We start from the raw sequence: 21,230 nt of genomic DNA, 5'->3' as shown, positions 1-21,230 counted from the left end.
TCATCCTTGTTCCTATTCTGAGAAGGTTATATTTGTAATAGATCCCCACTCACCCACACAGAGTGGAATTCTGATCATTCTAATCCAAATAGCTGATGTTTATTACTTGTCATGTGGCAATGTCCGTAACTCACAACTGTGCATTGTGCTAGGCACTGGTCAGGCCCATACTAAGAAACAGTCACTGTTCTGAAAAACTGGAGACAGTTGTTGGCAGTTATGCAGCAGTATGTGAGGCATAGGCCATCTCCAAACAAGAGAGCTTTAAAAGATCTTGTAGGGTCAAAGTTCTGAAGTTACATGTCAAATTGTGCAGAGTCTCCTGTGGAAATAGCATAATGTCCCTGTTTATGAAAGGATGATGCAACAGAGATGCATGTGCATAGTGTGTTGGCGTTTCCTTTGATTTTGCTGCTGATTTTCCTGAATAATGAAAAAACATCACCTAGTGCAACAAGGGAGGGAGTGGGGTGGAGAACAGGAGAAGCTGAAAGGACAGGCTTTTTGTCTTGCACGCACAGGGGACATTGTAGCAGTAGGCACAGCTGGCGCAAGACAAGAGGGGAAGATTCTCTTAGCCAGGTGAGCAACTTACCTGAATAGCCTGGCGTCCTTGCTGCGCATCTGCTAGCAGCTGGATGGTGAGGGTTCGGGAATCCTGGAGGGCATCTTGGAGGTAGATAAAGCTATGACCCACATGTCGTCCCATGGTGCATTCCCGACAGATAGGGACAGAACAAGTGTCACAGTAGAAATGCAGCACCTGGAAAAGGACACAGAAAAAAAAATGTGGATGACACGCTGAGTCACCCACAGAAGAAAACAAGTACTTTAACCGTAAGAGGATATATTATGGATAGTAATGATAAGCAAAGTGTTCACAACAACTTCTGTAGAGGAAAAGCGATCCTTCTTATAAGCAGCCACCCATACTTGGACAAAAATAAAATAGAAGTGTTATTGTTTTCTTTGCAATACAATGCCAGGAAGAATGTCCACCCCACCCTCCTCTCAAGAACGGAAACCATCTGCCAACACTCACCCATTTGGGTATGTCACCTATTGCATGTTTCAGATAACAACTTTTCTTGCATATATAAACATTGGATAAAGTTACTAAGCCATTTAAATTTACTATTGTTGCACTATGCACATCAAGCAAAAAACAAGGACAATCCTCTCTCTAATCTTTTAGTCAATCTGCAAGACAGAACATTCAGGGGAAAATGGATGCAAAAGCTTGCCATCACCATCAAGGTTAGTGTCAAAGCCAAGAATTTTGACAATTCTCCTGTGCAAGCTAGTCCTTTCAGTGTCAGTGAAACTTCTTGGAAGAAGTTGGAATTAGAAGGAAGAATTTGTACACTGTAAGTTAGTTATAGAATTTAAAGATAAGCCTGTCCAAATTTTTACGACAAATGGAAACATGTTGGTTAATGAAACTAAATCAAATCCTAAACCCGCATTCACTATAGAGTGAAAATCAGTATACACGAACCATATCATTTATTTATTCACTAGCAGAAACTTGTGATGCTTGCATGTTTGCATTCCATCCAACAGAGGGAAGTGGTACACAGAGGTAGCATCCTACACACATTTGTGTTTCGTTAGAAGTTAAAAAAAATCATTTTAGCTTTAAAAACAGATCTGTGGAGGAGTGTAAAACCCACCAAACAACCTCAGAATAAGAAAGTTCAGAGTGAAATCTAAAACTCAAATTTACACCTACACACAGCATTCTTGATGTAGGAGATCACAAAACATGCTAGAGAATCTCAAACACTGATGTAAAGTCAAATCACTGTACAGTGCAAGTAAAGGCTCCTACCAGCAGTACAATTTTTCTATCATCCTTGACTAGTAGCTTTAATCTACTCCACAGGAATGACCAACAGCAAAAACAGAAAGAAGAACCAATTATTGTTCAATTGAGCACAGTGTGGTGGGAGGCAAGGCGACAGAATCTCTCTAATGGCAACCAAAATTCTCTGTATCATTTTTATTTTTATTTTTGGAAGGGGGAAATAGGGAGGAAATAGGGGACTACCATTGTGATTTCCTTTCTCTAAAATTGACTCCATTTATTGATCATAATAAGCCAGGAAAACAGGCTTACTCCTCCACATTGCATAGACACATTTCATATTACGTATAAATATATCTGTAGTACCTTACAAGGTTGTGTGTGTAATTATTCTTTATTCCTGGGTAAGTTTTTTAAGGAGGTTTTCAATATACACTTTTAAAAAAAATAGTTACATTTCTGGATACATACCTTTCTGCTAGAAAAATTAAAGCATCCTTATTAGCATCTGAACAAGACTGATACCCCAGACCTTCTAAATGTGCATAGTGTGGTAAGTCAGTATACTGTATTATAGTTTTCTCTTGCAGTGCTGTATTTTCAAGGTAAGTTTACAAATAACATATATTAAATATTGCTGAGCCATACAACTTTTAAACAACTTGGAGAGGACAGGAGGGGAAAGAAGATGAAAAGCCAGGCAAGGTGTCAAGTCACATGAACCTGAGATTCTTTAAAAGCATGCAGCATGGATTATGCATCTTTCAATCGAGTGCAGCTGAAAAGAAAATGGCGATCAGATGAGCAAGAGTCCAGAAACTAGTTAAACCTACCATTAGCTCCCTCAAACAGCCAATGCCAGAAGCAAAGGGAGGGCAAAGGCCAGGGAATGTCCTGTCACACAGATCCAGATGCTACTGCTGCCAAGAATACAATGCCTAACATAGGAGTCATTCAAGCCACAGACACAGAAACTAATCAAGCATTTGCTCAATCAACTCCCACTCCCGACAGAATATGGATGCAAATTAAGTAATCACATTTTTAATGCAACCATCTAACAAAGGTGACAATTTGATTTCAGATATGCAGATTACACAGGGAACATGACAGAGTCTTAAGACAGAATTAAAAAGTCAACCTTCTCATTCCAGTGAGAAAGCTGTCAGCAAGTTTCTAAGGTGATGTATCAAGAGACTTTGAGATCTAGATTTAAGAATAGTTTTAAGAAAATCCATTGATGTGGGGGTGGGGGGGAAGAGAGCACCATTTAATATGGTCACGTTTACTCCATCTCCACCAAAGGTTGTGTCTTTTAAAAAAAATTATATATACACCTCTCTCAGAGACTTCAACCATGTCCACTCTGCAATGATGATGACTAGACAGTGAAAGGCAGCTGGAGGAATGTAGTCAACTTCAAGGTGACCTCCTAGTATCTCCTAGGCACAGATTGGCCCTAAAAGAGTACTAAATGTTTTGCCTTTTCCAACTTCAGTATTAATTCTTGTACCTTCATACAGCATAATGTAACATATAAGAGATTAGATTATTCAAAGGTGTGGCAGCATTTTAACTACACAGGTTTCTTCATTTATGTGACTGAGCATTAGAATCTGTATACATCCCAATGTACCTTCAAAGCATTAGAGGCCCAGACTATCCTCTCCATTACCGTAACTGGAAGGAATTCAGATCTGTCTGGGTGATGGAGGTGAGTTGTGTCAGCAGGGCTCTGTGGGTAGGAGCATAGCACTATGCCCACCCACAGCCAACTCTACAGTGAATTAGTGAGTAAGAAAACTGACTGTCATCATTTATTATTCACAGTCCCAAAGTTCAGGGCCAGCAGCCAAGTTTCCTGTTCCTCACTTGTTTTTTGGTTTTGTTTGTTGTGTTTATTCCCTCCCCCACCGAACAGGGACACCTGAGCCCAATAAGGCTAATGGACTGCAATATCTGTAGCTCAGAATAAAGTTTTGTATTTGATTCGAAACAGGAAGGATTAAGATCCAAACACACACAGATCTTGCACCAAAACAGTAGAGATTTCAGTTTTTTCTTGCAATAGAAAGATTCATGTAAGGGCTCTGTTTCCAGCAGGCAAAGATGCACTAAATTTGTGGAGAACCTAATGGCATATAAAGGACCTTCCTAATCTGCTTCCACTCTGTCCCCCTAATTCCCATTTCCAGAGTAGTAGGCTGAAATCTGAGGGGTTTGACCCATATTTATTGGACGGACGGACACACACACTATGACTAATCTTGGATTAATAAAAACTCAATCTTTGGAAGAATAAAAAGTGAAACTTCCATAACAGAAGAACGTTCTATCATGACAAAATTTATTAATTTTATCTAATTTTTAAGAACAGAATTAAATTTTAAGATAGCCTCAGACAAGTTTCAAAAGATTTCAATTTCTCCCCCATTCAGTCACATTCTCTAAAACCAAACATATACAGCTACCTTGACAAAAGTTCTCTTTATGAATGTATATTTTATATTTGGTGGTGTCTTCCCCTGAAATAGTTATTTTATTGTTTAAAAAAAAAAAAAAAAAAAAGGTTAAGGGTGGAAAGCATAAGATTGTTTTTCCCTTTGAAACATCATTTTTTGTCCCAGTTGAAGATACACAGATAATGATAGGGCAGGGATAGATTGCCAAGTTGTTATTTAACTGCTGGGAATTTGGAATGACCTCTAAGCCTGATTGCATTATTAACTGCTGCCCATTCATTCACAGTTTCCCAATTTAAGATCAAATATTTTGTGAATACAGCCTGGGGGGGGGGAGGAGGACACCACAGTCATCTTGTTTGGGGTAGGGAGTATAAAGACAGAAAATTGGAGATAAAGATACCTCTTTCCTCCTAAATTAAAACATTTTGTAATAGAGATCACATGAATTATGTTTACTGGATTTATTGTTTGGTTCTGTAATTGTTACTGGGCTGTTTTGCTCTAAAGATAGTTAAGGGTTTGGTTTTTTTTAAATAGCATTCTCCATTTCATTAAACTCTGGGCAATTTTAGAAAGTTAACTAGAAGACTACTGAAAAGATATATATGAAACATGTAAAAAGTAAGAGTAACAATGCTCTTTATCAATTTGAGAATTCCAGTGTATCACTATTAATATTTTTAGAAGCTTCCTCAAAAAAACGGCATCATCCTGAAAGGGAGAAAAAGGCAGGAAGGTGGTGATGGGAATGATTTTAAATATGGTTAACAGTGATTTATTCTGAAAGAAGTTAACCATTGGTTGATTATTTCCAAATAGAAAATAATTTCCTTGAATTGGTGGTATACAATTTTAAACACAAAACAATAAAGGAAAGCCTACTTCAAATCAAACAGAGTCAGTGAACCCTATCAGAGGGGCTATTCATCTTTTACAGCCACAGGAGCCCAAGAAATACGACAGCAAGACAATAAACATGATTGCTTCAGGAAAGGCTGTACAGTGCACTGTAAAAACATTTTATGACAGCAGAATTCCTGGGTGTCGTTCTCCCCATTTTTTGGTCCATCTGCTTTCAAAGGGGGTGGGTGGATGGGTGGAGATGTTGTTAAATGTCCCCTGGGATTCCACAGCAATCAATCAGCATCTGATGAATGGCCACTAAAGTTAAACTCTGACCCGACTCTACAATTCCCACACCAGCTCTTGCTTCCTTACTGTTGACCAGCTTCCAAAGTGCCCCACCCACCTATCTCCCCTCACCAAAATTTCCGAAATACCAGGCACAGACAAAAGCACTGGAATGTAGTAGCCATGAGGAAAATTCAGTGAAAACAGCAGTTGAGGAGCCTTATCTTAACCTATGTTTAAAAAGTGTCCTCTCAGGGAAGTCAATGGGTGCCTTCCCCCCCACCCCCCAGCTCATACTGAAAACTTTGATTTGTCTCTCTGTAAACATGTTTATTTTTTAAAATGGGGTTTTTGCAGGTAGCTCTCTCTCTATGAAGGAACAAATAGATTTCTTCAAGTTCTTAGGCTGCCCAGCATCATATGCACGATATTGACACTGAATGTGACTGACTAGAAGAGTTTTTAAAACTACAACGTTAAGAACCTACTAATGGGGATAAAAATATCTGAAAGTTAAAGAAAGCCAGACTCAGAAGGTTACTGTAATGTTTACACATTTTTCATTCTGCCCTGGGTACAGATATAAAATATGTGGTGAAAAATAGTAGCATGGAAAAAAAATGCAACACCTCAGTTTTACTTTTGAAACAAGTTCAACACTACTTTTACAGAGTGCAATATCAGTTTAAAAAGACAAAAAGCATGTCTCTTCTATTCAACCCAGAACTTTGAAAGTTCATATAGCAAAAAGTGTTTCACTTCTTATCTATTACTGCTGTTTGGTTGGTAGCAAGTGCAGAAGTTAAGGTTGTCGGAGTCCGAAACTTTTAAAATGCTAAAAACATTTAATCACCACATTTGCCAATTAAAAATGTGTTTGGTTTCTGTTCAAGAGCGATGTTTTAGAAGAGTTGGAGAAAAATCCTCTTGGCTGCATGACTTGAGAAGCATATTCTTCCATCTTCCCTTTCTTTAAAAAAAGCATCTAGTTATATAATCAAACTATGTGAAAAAATGAAGATTCAGGTCCTGATACTCAATTTGTGTAAATAGTCATAGCTCAACTGAAGTCAATAGAGCTATGACATTTACTCAAAGAGTAAGTATCACTGTCAAACCAGGAGGGTGTATCTAGTGGGTCCAACAGGGGTCAGTCCTGGGGTCCAGTGCTATTCAATATTTTAATTAATGACTTGGATAATGGACTGGAGAGCATGCTTCTAAAATGTGCAAAAGACACCAAGCTGAGAAAGGTTGCAAGCACTTTGGAAGACAGAGTGAGAATTCAAAACAACCTTTGCAAATTAGAGAATAAGTCTGAAATTAACAAAAACAAACAGTCAGTAAAGACAAGTGCAAAGTACTACACTAAGGAAGGAAAACAAAATCAAACATGCAACTACAAAATGGGGAATAATTGGCTAGGCAGTAGCATTGCTGAAAAGGATCTTGGGTGGTATAGCGGGGATCACAAATTGAATTAGAGTCAGCAACATGATGTAGTTGTGAAAAAGTATTAATGACAGTGTTGAATATAAAACACGGGATAATTGTTCAACTTTACTCAGCACCGGTGAGGCCTCAGTTGGAGTAGTGCATCCAGGTCTGGGCACTACACTTTAGGAAAGATGTGGACAACCTGGAAAGTCCAAAGGAGAGCAACAAAAATGATGGAAAATTTAGAACACCTGACCTATGAGGAAAGGTTAAAAAACTGGGCATATTTAGTCTCGAGAAAAGAAGACTCAGAGGGAACCTAATACCAGTCTTCAAATATGTTAAAGGCTGTTACAAATAGAATGATGATCAATTGTTCTCCATGTTCACTGAAGGTAGGATGAGAAATAATGAGCTTAATCTACAGCAAGGGAGATTTAGGTTAGAAAACTTTCTAACTATAAGGATACTTAAGTTCTGGACCAGGCATACAAAAGGAGGCTGAGGAATTTCCATTATTGGAGGTTTTTAAAAGCCAGTTGAACAAACAGTTGTCAGGGATGGTCTAGGTTTACTTGGTCCTGCCCCTGCTTGGACTTGATGATCTCTTTAAGTTCCTTCCAGCCCTAGATTCTATATACCAGGTTGGGGGGTGGGGGGGAGAGGAGGAGGAATCTGGCCCTGAAAGTTTAAACTTGTGGAATATTTGTCAATTGGTGCCAATGTTAAATCAAAAAAAAAAAAAGAAGTGGTAATGCTGGTATTTGTAGGATCCTTAACTGTTTTAATAGCGCAACCATCAAACTATATTAATTTTTAAAATAATGATATGCATGTAAAATATGAGAAGGTGTTGGATCTTGTTGGTGGAGATCATTTTGGTGATTAGTTTACCTGATTGGCACTATAGAAGGTAGTGTCAGATTTTAAGCTACATTCCATTCTGCTTTAAATACCAGTTTAGCAAAATTTAAAGCTTTTAAAATGCACATATCCAGAGCTCTATGTTCAAGAATGTAATAATCATCTCTCTGTTAGCTTGTATGTATTAATGTTCTGAAATGTAAATATTTAGTTTCACTATAAAATGCTGATGTTACGCCAGTATCTTCCATATTGTCATTATAAGAACCATCCATCACAAACCAAAAACTAAGAACCATGGAATTCCTTGGGGTGAATACATAACTCCACAGGAAACGACATCATGAAATACATGGCAGGACACCTAAGTATTTAAAAAACAAACTGTCTTGACTCCAAGGCAAACCATTCCTCAGCAACTGCTTTTAAAATTAAATACCAGATCTACAGAGTATTCACTCCCAAATTAGGGTCAATCTTTGTCCAATAGGATTTCTATAAAAATACCGGCATCTTAAAAAATGCTAAATCTCTTAAACCAGACAAGCCAATTTTCAGAGACATTAAGCATCAAGAGGGATACCAGCTCATGATTTAGTACTGCTCAGCAACTTGAGAGCAAAATAAGGCTCTTTTAATCTCCATTTATAGATTCATAGAGTTTAAGGACAAGAGGGACCATTAGATCACCAGTCTGAACTTCTATCACGAGCCGTAGAATTTTATCTAGTTACTCTTGTACTGAGTCTAATGACTGGTGTTTGGCAAACACATTATCTTCCAGAAAAGCATCTAGTCATGATTCAAAGATCAAAAGATGGAGAATCCACCACCTCTTTCGGTAGCCAGTCACCTGCACTATTAAAAGTTTGTGTCTGGCTTCAGCTTCCTGGAGTTGGTTCTTGTGGTTTCTCTTTGCTAAATTAAAAGAGCATATTAGTACCAAGTATTTTCTCCCCATGAAAGTACTTAGACATGGTTATCAAGTCACCTCTTAGTCTTTTTGCTAAGCTAACAGATTGAGCTCACAACACACACACACACACACACACACACACACACACACACACAAATACCAGCAAAGTGCTCTTAGTGTGGACGCAGCTTATACCAGCAAAGAGGGATGTTACTTACCTTTTTTAACTGGCGTTTGAGATGCATGGTCCTATCTGTTTTCCATGCATCTGAGACCACATTCTTGCAAGTAGTATCAGGTGGTCTACGCCTGTGTTCTCGCAGTCCTCATGCTCCATGCTAATGGTATAAAGGGTGGTGCAGACTAAACACCTCTCCAGTTCCTTCTCTAGATGCACCTCAGACATGATCCAAAGCATAGGGGAAGGAGGGCAGGAAGTGGAAAACAGATAGGGACCAAACATTTCAACAAACTTCATTTACAAAGGATAAATAACTTCCCTTTCATCCTTGAGTGCTGGCCTTATGTGTATTCCACCGTGAGTGGCTGACAAGCAATACTCAGATTGGTGGAGAGTGCGCGGATGCAGATGGTATAGCTGCTTGTAGAACTGCTATCCAAGAGGCTTGGACTCTCTTGTGAATGCATGTATGGAACTCCACATTGCTGACTTGCAAATACCAAGCAGGGGTAGCTCTTAAAAAGTGATGCTACTGAGGTGGCTGGCACTCTTGTAGAAAGCCCTTGTCCAAACTGATAAAGCAGGAAATAACCAGAGATCCATTTAGAGATTATCTGGGAGGAAATAGCTGAACAAGTCTAAGGACAAGCTATGTCAACAAACAGTCTAGATGACTTTATCCATTTTGTTCTCTGCAGGTAAAATGCCAATGCTTGTCTTACATCAAGGAAACAAAATTCTCTTCTCTTCACTGGAAGCCTACAACGTTGGGCATAATACAAGTAAGTGGATAGTCTGATTTATGTGAACTCCGAAAGTACCTTGGGGATGAATGTTGGGTGTAGTCATAGTGAGACTATCTGTATGGAGTAGTGTGTATGGTGAGTCTGCCATTAAGGCTCCATGTTCACCTACCCATCTGGCTGAGGTGATGGTAATGAAGAAGCTGACCTTTATTGACAGGTGAAACATCAAACATATAAAGGGTGGCTTAGTGAATGCCAAAAGTATTATACTAAGGTCCCAGGGAGGGGCTGGCTTCATTATTGGTGGAAAGGTTTCAAGTAAACCTCTTAAGAACCTAGATGCGGCTGGGCGTGTGAACACAGTAGCCCTCCATTGTTGGGTGACACAATGCTGATTGCCAACAGGTGAATCTATAAAAAACTAAAGGAAAAATTCGCCGTTTTAAGGTCAAGAGGTAATCCAAGATAGCAGGAATACCTGCTGCCTCTTGGGGCATATGGTATTGTTAAGCCCAAACAGAGAAATGCTTCGACTTGGCTAGATAACAGAAAGGACTCCATCAGAAAATATTAAGAATGGCTTGCACGGCTTTGGAGCAGGAATGTTCTAGGTCTCATGCCCATCCACATACCAAATCATGAGGTGAAGAGCATCTGGGTTGGGTTGCCTGATCCTGCTGTTCTCTTGAGTCAAAACATCCAGGAAGGTTTGAATGCTGATGGGATGACACCTGTAGGAGATTTGGAAACCTGTCTGGGCCATTTTGGCACAATGAGGATAATGCATGTTCTGTCCTGTTGAATTTTAAAAAACAAAACAAAAAAAAAAACCAACAACCCAGAGTAGCAGTGGCAGAAGAAAAGTGGCAAGAAAGGCAGTTTAAGTGGTCTGCCCAAGGGAATAGGAGAGCATTGCCTCTGGAGTACTGGCCTTGAGCTCTCTGATGCAGTTTATGTATTTCCTGTTCACCTCCCAGGTGAATCAGTCCCAGGTGGGAGTTCTCCACAGAGTAAAGGTGCTCTTTGTCACTAAATCATACAACTCCCTCTCGTAATTGATAGCAAAAGTGCCTACTGAGGCTGCCTGCAAATTCTGGGTTCCTGGAGGTACACTGCTGATAGCATGATGTGGTTCCTGATACACCAGTTCCATAAGTTGGCCATTTCTACACACAGAGGAATGGATCTCACCCATCCCTGGTTGTTTATGTAAGATGCAGTTGTAATATTGTCTAACACTGTAAGGATATGATGAGATTGGATGAATGGTGAGACTGCTTTGCAAGCTTCCTGGACTGCTCTGAGCTCCAGATGATTTATGTGCATTTTGGTTCCCCAGGATGTCCAAGTGCCCTGTGCTGTGTGACCATCCATGTAAGCCCGCCCAGCCTAACAAGGAGATGTCTATAATTATCATCTTGCTGAGTTTGGGATAGGGAAGAACACTCATGCATTCTTGTCCAGGATCTTTTCATCAAGTTAATGAGCCCCTCACCTGGATGGGAACAGCCACTATGGTATTCATGCTGTGTTTGCTTGGTATATATACTGTTCTATTCCAAACCTGGAGGCAACTGAGTTGGAATCTGGTGAACGGTGTACATGATGCCATATGTCCCAGGAGAGTAAGGCAAATCCAAACTGAGATGTGATGGCTGAGCTTAATAGATCTATTAGGTTTCTTCTAGTGTGAAATCTGTCCATAGAAAGCTAAACCCTCACCTTCACTGAATACAAGGTCACTCCTGTAACTTCTATAGTCTGCATCAGTCAGGATAGACTTTTTTAATTTTATTTTTTTTTAATTTTTAAAAACAAACATTCATGCAGAGTCCCAGGGATGCTAGGAGATGGAGCAGCAATGAAGTCAATGTCAGGACTTCTAGGCATGTCCTACAGATGACAAGCCAGTCAATCCAAATATGGGAAGATGGTAGAGCTGTACCTCTGAGTTGTCAGTAAAAACACTCTTGTGCAGACCCTGGTCCTATTGCTAGACTAAACAGAAGTACCTTATACCCAACACAAACCTGAAGAATTTTCTGGAGGAAGGATAAAGGCCCACGTGAAAGTACACATCTTTCATATTGAGAACTGTGAACCAAGTGTCTTTTCCCATGGATGGTATTACTGATGCAAATGTAACTGTGTGGAGTTTTAGTTTGTGAATAAAAACATCGAGTTGTCACAGCCGAGAACGGGTCACCACCCTCCTCTCTTTTTTGGAACTAGGAAATATTTAGAATAAAACCCTTTTCCTTGATATTGAAGTGGCACCTGCTCCATTGTTCCTCATTGGAGAAGAGACTCAACCTCCTGGTGGAAGATCTCCGTGTGAGAGTAGTCCCTGGAGAAGATGGGGCAAGGACTTTAGTGGGAATGAGGAGAGAAACTCAATAGTATAGCCGGAATGTATGACATCCAGCAACTTGTCTGTCGTTATTGCCCTCCAGTTGTGGGGAAAGACTGCTAGGTGACTTGGGGATCTGGTGGGGCTAGCATCATTGTCAGTTCTTAATTCCCACGAGCCTCATCAAAAATATCTTTTGGCAAGAGCAGGTTGGGTTACTGCAGTTGATGTGGGAGGTGTAGGATATCATGCTCTTTGCAACTTCTGTAGCTTACAGGGAGGTTTGTAAAAGCACTGATGGTAGAATAGTTGCAGTACTTGCCTTGGTTTGTAGTTGCTCATGGTATTTCCTCTTCAGGGCCAATGTATATAGTCTCAGGGAATGGAGGGTTGCAAGTGCAAAGACTCATCTGTGTTTTAATTGAAAAGATTGGTCTCACTGACTTTCTGGACTTCTCTGGGGAATGCCAAAGAGTGTAGCAATGATACCTGGCGCATCACAATGGCAGGAGCCATTGATCTCAATGTGGTATCGGCTACATTGACTGCAGACTGTACAGATGTTCTGGCCACCATTTTATTTTCATCAATAGAAAGCCTGAAATTGATCTCTGTCCTGTTAGGGTAGTTTGTCACTGAAATCTAGGAATTTAAGACTAATTTAGAAAGTCATATTTAGACAATCTAAAACTGGAGGCTAGCAGACAAACACCCTCTTGCCCAGAAGGTCCAGGTGTTTAGCTTCCTTACCGGTGAGGGTGCCTCTTGGGTCTTGCTGCCTAGCTCTTACTGCGGCAGCCTGAACAACTAGGGAATTAGGTATAGTGTGAGTAAACAGGCATTCCACTCCCTTTACTGGTATAAACCAATGCTTCCTTACCCTCTTGGGGGATGGGGGAGGGGCACACATTGCCTGTATATGCCATACAACCTTGCTGGTTCCAGTATGCCTTCATTCACCAGGAGTGCTACCCAGCTGGACCCCATGGGCTGCAGGATGTCCAGGAGGTTATGCAGTGTGTCCTAGATCTCCTTTAAAGAGAGCGGGAGCTCCTCTGCCACCCTCCATAGCAGCTCTTGCAATTGTTCATGGCGAAGCTCAGGAGGAAGGTGTGGTTGTTCTTTTGGAGGGGCAGAGTGATGTGTCTTCCTATCAGATTTTGTACAAACCTTGGGTGTCATGTTCACATCCCATGGATCCCAGCGGGGCTATTTGGTGGGGAGGGGGTCAGAAGTTGGTTGCAGGGGTCCCCAAGGCATGCAGTACCACCAGTCCCAAGCAGGATATCCCACCTAGGGTGGAAGAGGCTGTGATCAAAAGATCTTGATCTCCTATCTGTAATAATCTCCTCTGTGGAGATGACGGTGGTTGCTCCTGTACATCTGATTCCTTCAATGTCAAAAAGGTTGGATCCAGCTCAATCATTGTTGCCATCAATAACACTGATTGAAAGCCATCGCTAGAAGATTGGATGGGGGATGGACTTCTCTCAAAGATGGTCTTCAAACAGGATTAAAATCTCCCTAATTGAGGATCAGTCCTGACAACAAGGGAGATTATGGATCCAGGAGAACAAAGATGTCCTTGGGAGTGGTGCAAATCTCCACCCTCCCCAGGATGCATGAGGTCTTGTCTGCCTGACACATTGGAGTCAATGAGGGGAGACCCTGGGATAGCTGATCCATATGGGATTGTGACAGCACTGCCATTGAATGAAGCTCCCATCAGGTGCTCTTCGCCACTACCTGAGGATCTCAGTCCTTTGACCTGGGTGGTACCACAGATGACATTTTTGCTAGTGGGGAGTCTAGAAGCAGAGAAGACTTGTTCCTGTGCACCTTTTATCATGACCCTGAGACTTAGCTGATCTAAGTCTTTGGAGCATAAGCATGAAGTCTCACCCAACTTGGACGGAGTCAGGCTGGAATCCAACCTCTTTGGAGTAGAGTTAGAGGGAGTCTGCTTTTATGTCTATAAAAGAATGACCCATGTTCTCATGGTGAAACCCCAACAAAAAGTCCCAAAAGATTGCTATTTCCTGTTTCTGCATCAAATCTTGTAATAGGAGGCATGTTCCTTGCTGATGGTGACCCATGTACAGGGCCCAGTTGCAACTGGGGCCTCATTGCTTCCTCCAGGCGCTGTTTCTCTAGCCAAAGTTCTTGCTCCTTTCCCAGCCTGACTTCTGCATTCCTTGATCCTAGATTTATAACTTTGCACATGGCTGTATTAAAAGGCATTTTGTTTGAATGGGCCAGCTCACTCAATATAACTGCCAGCTCACTCAGTATATCTGCCCTATCTCATTTTTACCATTATGCCAATCACCATCATCCACAAATTTTATCAGCAGTGATTTTATATTTACTTTCAGATCATTGATAACAATGTTGAACAATACTGGGGCTACTACCAATCCCTGTGGAGGCCATTAGAAATACGCCCAGATGACTATGGTTCCACATTGGCAACTATTTTTAACACCTCACAAAAGTCTGTTACATTTGTACACCTACCCTTCTCAATCAAAATCTCTTTGTAATCTCAAAGAATGAAATCAGATTTGTTTGACAAAGATTTATTTTCCATAAAACCAAGTTGATCAATTAATTATTCTGAGTCTCTAATTCTTTATCTCTTTAATCCTGAATCAGCTTTTCCATTATCTTGGAAGGGTTGATATCTGGCTAACAGGCCTATAGTTACATGGGTCATCTCACTTGGCCTGTTTGATGAACATTGGCAAATATTAGCACTAACATAAGAACATAAGAATGGCCATACTGGGTGAGACCAATGGTCCATCTAGCCCAGTATCCTGTCTTCCACTCTTCTGAAATTTCCCATTATTTCATGATTAGAAGTTCTCAGCAGGCCAGAGATCTCCTCAGCCAATTCTTCTAAAACTCTTGGGTACAAGTGATCTGGGCCTGCTGATTTAAATTTTTATCCCTAGTAGAGGTGGTCTAATCCTTCTTAGTCTCTAGTGGTCTGGAAGATACGTCATCATCCTCAAGTTATGTAATTACATCATCTTGGTTCTTTCCAAATACAGTACAGAAATATTTACTGAACCCTAAATTCTGCCTTTTCTGCAGCATTAACAACAATTTTACCATCTCCACCTATTAATGGGCCTATACCATTGCTAGGATTTCATTTATTCCTAACGTACTTAAAAATACTCATTTTCCTGCTAGCCATAAATTTTTCCCCCCCTGAGGTCTTTAGCTTTCTTATCAGTTTTTTATTCTTCATAACTTCTAAATTATATTGATGGCTACCTATTTTCCCTTTTTTTCCCATATATATACACAAAATAATACACAAAATTTTCATTCACATTTTCCTGTCTAAATTTTCCCCTCAGTTAATTTCACTCCTATTTTTCCTCAGCTTTGGGAAGTTAGACCTTTTGAAGCCTCAAGTATATATACTATTGGTTGGAACGGTCCTCTGTTTACCTACACTGAATGTAATCAGGTTATGAGTGCTGGTCCCTAGGCCTCCAACATTTTACTGGCACTGTTACTATTTCTACCTGTTTTTTCCCAGTATTTTAGTTTGTTCTGCATCACTATCAGGTATTTTATTTCTGGTTATGCTTTTAGTTCTATGTATTGTGGGATTTTGTTTTTTGAGACAGGAAGCTGACAAATCTCAAGAATGTCTTTGCTAGCTCCTTTCAGTAATTTTTCTCTATTCCTACACTGCTTGGAAAGGAGAGAACAAATTCCCGAGACTCTCTGCATAGAGGAAAATGTTAGCAGAAAACATATCTAATGGGGGCAAAAAGCGTTAAGATCCACATCTTCCCTCCCTCCCCCCACCAAAGGAAGGATATGCCAACCTTTGTGCAGGTAGGCAAAAACGGAGGCCTGAGTTTTCAAAAGGGACTAGCAGTTTTGGGTGCCCAACTTGAGTGATTTTCAGAAAATCGTGAACACCCTCTGAAAGTCAGACACTTTAAAATATCTTAATTTGGGAACACAAAATCACTAGTCACTTTTTAAAGTTTAGGTTTCAGTATCTCTCGTTCCCCATATCAGTTCACCACCTATAGGAAATTAGCCTGACACACTGCAGATTTCTGCATACTGTCTAGTCACAGAACATGGAGCGGTAATGCAAGCTTCTCCACACATCATCAGTATACCTCAACCCTGCTGTCCTTACATGATTATAGATAACTCAGTCTATTCATGCGCATTTGCTCTTTGTAAGGTAAAAGGATGCCAGAGATGAAGATTAACACAAAGTGCGTCCTTCTTGGCAATTGTGACAAGCCACAAATAAACACACAGATTTGTAACTGCCTTTTTTGCCTCTCTGATGTATAAAAAGTCACTGAGGAGTGCTCCCTTTTACAAAACTTAGAAATATCAGAATGTTGCTTAGTTGGCATTAAGTAGGTATTTTTAAAACAAATTTTGTTTTTCTTCACAAGTCTCCTTTGATTCAAGGTGTGTTTAGACTTATGTACTCTGATAGTATAGTTCTTGTAGAGCGACTGGGGCTTTACTGAATGTTATGGTATTTAACATTTAATCTTTTTCTGTGGCAGTTTTCCCTCTATTTTTTTCCCCCTTCAACTGAGTTTTCTCCTTTCACATTTTTAGTGCATGAATAAAATGTTTCCCCTCTATGCAAGGTGATAAAATAATGAGGAAATAGTAAAGATTATACACTTTCAATTCAGGATATTTATTTTCCCAATTTGTTTATTTTGTCAGTTTGGCAGCTTTTTGGTATAACTGTTTCCCTCGGTATGTGTAATTCTTTCACACTAAGAGATGACAGGAAATAGGAAGGGAAATTGTAAAGAACAAAACAAAAGTGACTCTGCGATAAGTGTATTACCTAAATAATTACTTTTAATTAAATAACTATTAAATTAAATATTACTTTTCATTCATTTTCAAAAAATTGACTAGATGTCGACACTATTCTTTTAAAAACACGTTTATAAATGCATCTAGCTGGTATTCTAACATTTTAAATTTTGTGGCCAATTTCTGCCCTTAAGATGCACACACTGTTGGCTTTAGAGAGAGTATTAAGGCCAAATTTGGCCCTATGTTGGTGTCCTAATTTGAGTAATGTTTGTTTTATTTTTTTTTTAAAAACTAATAATTTTACAAATATCACAGAGTCATAACTATTTTCTTCTCTTTCCCATGAAAACTATCTGGTTTTAACAGAATTAACCCCCCAACCTACAAGAGAGAATAGTTAAAGACCTTAAAGACTAACCTTAATGGGTACCTTAAAGACTAACATTTGTTTGGGCATAAGCTTATGCTCAGGACTCTCACTGTTTTGCTAAAAAACAGACTAACATGGCTACCCCTCTGGAACTCGTTAGTAGGTTGGGCTTCAAACAAATCTTCACAACATTTTAACACTGGTGTTCAAACACTTCCTATTTCTTTTCACTTCCTTTTGGGGGAAAAAAAATAATATGTTGGGCAAACTAGGCAGCATGTTTCTTTATAAATATTTTCACCTACGGGGAATGTCGATGTTACGGGTGGGAGTTCCATGATTTAGTGATGAATGCAACCCCATGAAGCTGTTCACAGCAGAGACTTTGTCTAGAGCCATGTACATGGATGGCACGGAAGATCTAGAAGTAAATAAATAGATTCTCTATGCAGTGACTGTCTCGTGGCAAGGTTTAAATACATATATGCCATGTGAGAGGTCACATTGCAGCATGATTTTGGGTTTATGCTTTAGTTACTATTTGAAGCAAAGAGGGCTATTTTATTCAACTTTTTGTAGAAGGGCAGAAATATTACATCTGAATTTAGAGAAGGTATAAATAATTCTACAGCTATTAACAGTTAACAACTAGTGTCATGCTGGCTGGTTTGGGGGAGGGGGAGCATTTATTATATTGTTTGACATCAGTATGTCAAAATCCTAGTAATTCATGTAAGATATGCCATGTCAGGTACTGTTAGAAAGGCTATAATGTGCTAAGTAAGATGATGTTTATGTTCATGTGTTATGTGTAATGGAAGTTATGGATATGTTGGGTAGATCTGTATTTCAAATTGTGCTGTCTGGATCACACCCGACAGGATGGTTGCAGAACAAAAGCCTGCTTGATGGCCCATTAAGAAATTCACAGATGCAAGGGGGCCGGGATGGGGGAGAGGGGAGAAAGAGGGAGGGAGAAAAGCCAGGGATATACCTGATGAGTCACCAGGACTTGCTCATGTGACTCTGGACTCCATTTTGGTTCCTGTGAAATTCCACCAGCAGCATGGAAAGGGCCAGAGGACATAAAAGGCAGAGGCCTGGGATCCATCTGTTCTTCAGTCCTGTTCAGCTTTCAGCCACCTCCCTATCTACCTCTGGATCAAGTCATCTGCAACCGAAGCTGTGAAACAAAGGACTGAGATCCATCCAGGTACTGGATGTATAGCCGGGGGACTATACAAGCCTGCAAACTCCACAATTCTTCTAGAAACCTGATATATATGGACTTTCAAATCATTTGTATGTATCTGATTGATTTAATCCTTTAACATTCTTCTTACAGTTTGTTGCTTTCTTTTTATAATAAACCTTTAGTTTTAGTTACTAAAGGATTGGCTGGCAGAATGGTATTTTGGGTAAGATCCAAACTTATATTGATCTGGTACTGTGGCTGACCCTTTGGGGTCAGAAGGAACCTTTTTGGTAAAGAGCATAGAGTTTAAATAACTGGTCTCTTTACTGGACCTAGTAGCTGATTAGGAGCCAGAGACTGAAATGCAGTAAAGGAGTCTGTGTGTATTTGTGTACTGGCTTCTTAATAACCGGTTTGGGGAATCAGAAGCGCAGTTTGTGGCTGGTTGGAAAGTCTGACTTCAGTGTCACCCACCAGTGTTGGGAAAATCTGCTCTCCTTTTGCAGCCTGCCCTGCCCTTGGCATTTTCAGGTGGCTACCCTAGGCACAGAAGGGTCACAACTAGGACAAAAAGAACAGAGTACTATAACCTTATGCTTTAGGGTGTAAACTGATCACCTGGGACATTAGGAATTCCCCCCTCCAATCACCCACTTTCTTGGTGCAATATTGCACAATGGGCCAGGTGTATTGGGTGTGGTGGAAGTCTATTCCTAGAGTTTAAAGGCAGTTATTGGTGATTACTACAGGCAGGATAGCTGACTGGACTGCTGCTGTGATGAGGCATGGTAACTAGTGTTACATTGCTTTCTCCCTCACTCTTTTTTTAAAAGAGATCATTTGCTGTAAAAAACCATTACTGAGTTCCCAGAGTTCACTGCCACACATTTTTATGTTAGACAGTGATCTAGGAGTATTGAAGTACACTACTGATGCCTGACAGACCCACATCAAGTACTCTCTCACAAAGAATACAAATTGCAACATTTTATTAAGAATTGAAGGCAAGTCTTTTTTTTTTTTTTTTTTGGGTCTGAAAATTGATTTTGAGTCACAGTTTTCAAAAGCAGATTATTATATAGTAAAGTTTTAGTTACTGCTTATGTATAGTAGGTTTTGTTAAAAGCAACTTTAACAAGATCTATTTTTTAATGTTTTAAGCAGATTGCTTCTCCTCTTGCAAATGTGTGGTTCTTCTCAGGGGTGCGGGAACAATTTTTATAGAGGGGTGCTGCTGATGGAAACCATGTATTTGGTGTTATTACTACTTAAAGCCACAGGGCGAGGCACCACCCCCAGTGCCCCTAGTTCTAGCACCACTGGTTCTTCTATTCTTTGCACTTCCTTACCAATGCTTTGAAACATCCCTCATTATACAAGTCAGTTATACACCCCCACGCATGAGCTCATGATGAACAGAATCTTTGCAGCAACTTTAAAAGTTACCTCATAGAAACTCAAAGAGATTTTAACTGACCTTCAGAAGAACTAAGTCACCAGAATTTAAAATTGGATGCTCCTCGCCACTCAGTATTAGATCATAAAGCAATCATATCCTCAAATAAAATCCCTCTTGATGACTTCACATGCCCCAGAGAAAAGCAGCAGTTTATACAAAAGCATACAATCATACAGTATAAAAGTATTACATCACAGTTGTTTTATTAGCTCAACAATGAATTATACCATCAATATCAAATAATTATTATTGGGTTTTAATTTATCACAGAGTATCTTATTCCCAGAAGAAAAATTAAGATCCCTCCTTTGAGAGCAAGAGGCTTTGGTGTTTGTAAAAGAGATCCAAGATCATGCTTATCTATTTGGATTAATATGCTTGTTACTCTTCATTTTAAAGAGGATTATATTTGTGTGTTGTATGAAGGATGCCTCATGAAAATATTTTCTGATGAACAATTGTGCTCCACTCCCTCTAAATGAGCTCTTATACTTATTGTTTGTTTTGGAAGACCTAGCTGTCTCAGCAGCCAGAAGGGCATTTCAACAAACATATAACAACAAGCATTACTGCTGGTTATTCTTTAATCCCCTGCCATTAATGACTGAATGAGTAAATTCTTGCCTATCTATCATAATATGGCACAGCATACAGTTATTGCCAAGAAGGTACTGTAAATCAAAGGAAAAAGATCTAAAAATAAAAATATCTAATTACAGAAACCACCAATTGTTTACTCAAACATTTTCATCCCCATCACCATGTAACAATTCTACTAAATAAATATTGATGTTGTTTGATTATAAAACATTGGATCAAAAGTCCTTTGGTGGAAATACCACTAATAGCTTCACAAAAGACAAATATTAAAGATTCATTGGTACATGCCGAAGAGTTCAATTTCCTGAACAATCTAGTTACAGATAATAATTTTAAAAAAAAAATCATAGGACTGGGAGTCAGGAGATGTCAGTTCTACAGTCTCAGAAATATCAAAACCAAACAAGTCACTTTACGCTTTTATTGTGACTACTTCCAAATATGTAAAGTGCAGGTATCACCGAGTGAAATTTATATGGCTTGTAGTCTGATCATCTAGGCAGACTTTTCTGATCTGAATCTATGCAAATTAATATACATGCTCCATAGGGTGTGTTGTAAAGCTTAATTAATTCTTACCAGTACTTTCAAGATATTCTGATAGGAGGGATACACACAAGTAGTAATAGTCTACCCTCCCTTGGCCAAATAGTAGGCAATTTTAGATTTAAACAAGGTGAGGTCAAAGTTTCCCAGCATAGAAACATTTCTCTAAGTGAATAACAGTTTTGCTACTTTCCTCTAGTAGAGTCACATAATTTTACACATCTCCTCCCTCCCCGAACTCCAGAGTTTAAGTTAGCCACTGATCACATGCATTCCCTGTCAATGAGAATAAACCAGCAATATTGCGGTGTCTGGATTTTGACACTC

General features: G+C 39.6%; 1 protein-coding gene across 1 annotated transcript in view; it reads right to left on the bottom strand.

Annotated features, from left to right (window-relative positions):
* Window positions 1-21,230, bottom strand: part of TRIM71 (tripartite motif containing 71) — a 91,130-nt gene that overhangs the window by 27,782 nt on the left and 42,118 nt on the right. Inside the window, exon 2 of the mRNA XM_067561835.1 lies at window positions 596-763. Coding sequence (XP_067417936.1) covers window positions 596-763 — 168 coding nt within the window. The remainder of the gene's footprint in view (window positions 1-595; window positions 764-21,230) is intronic.

This window comes from Emydura macquarii, unplaced genomic scaffold, assembly GCF_026122565.2.
Source record: "Emydura macquarii macquarii isolate MOO-44397 ecotype Brisbane River unplaced genomic scaffold, CSIRO-AGI_Emac_v2 contig_2422, whole genome shotgun sequence".
NCBI lineage: Eukaryota > Metazoa > Chordata > Testudines > Chelidae > Emydura > Emydura macquarii.
The sequence above is the reverse complement of the archived record's forward strand: the minus strand, read 5'-3'. Positions and strand labels throughout refer to the sequence as shown.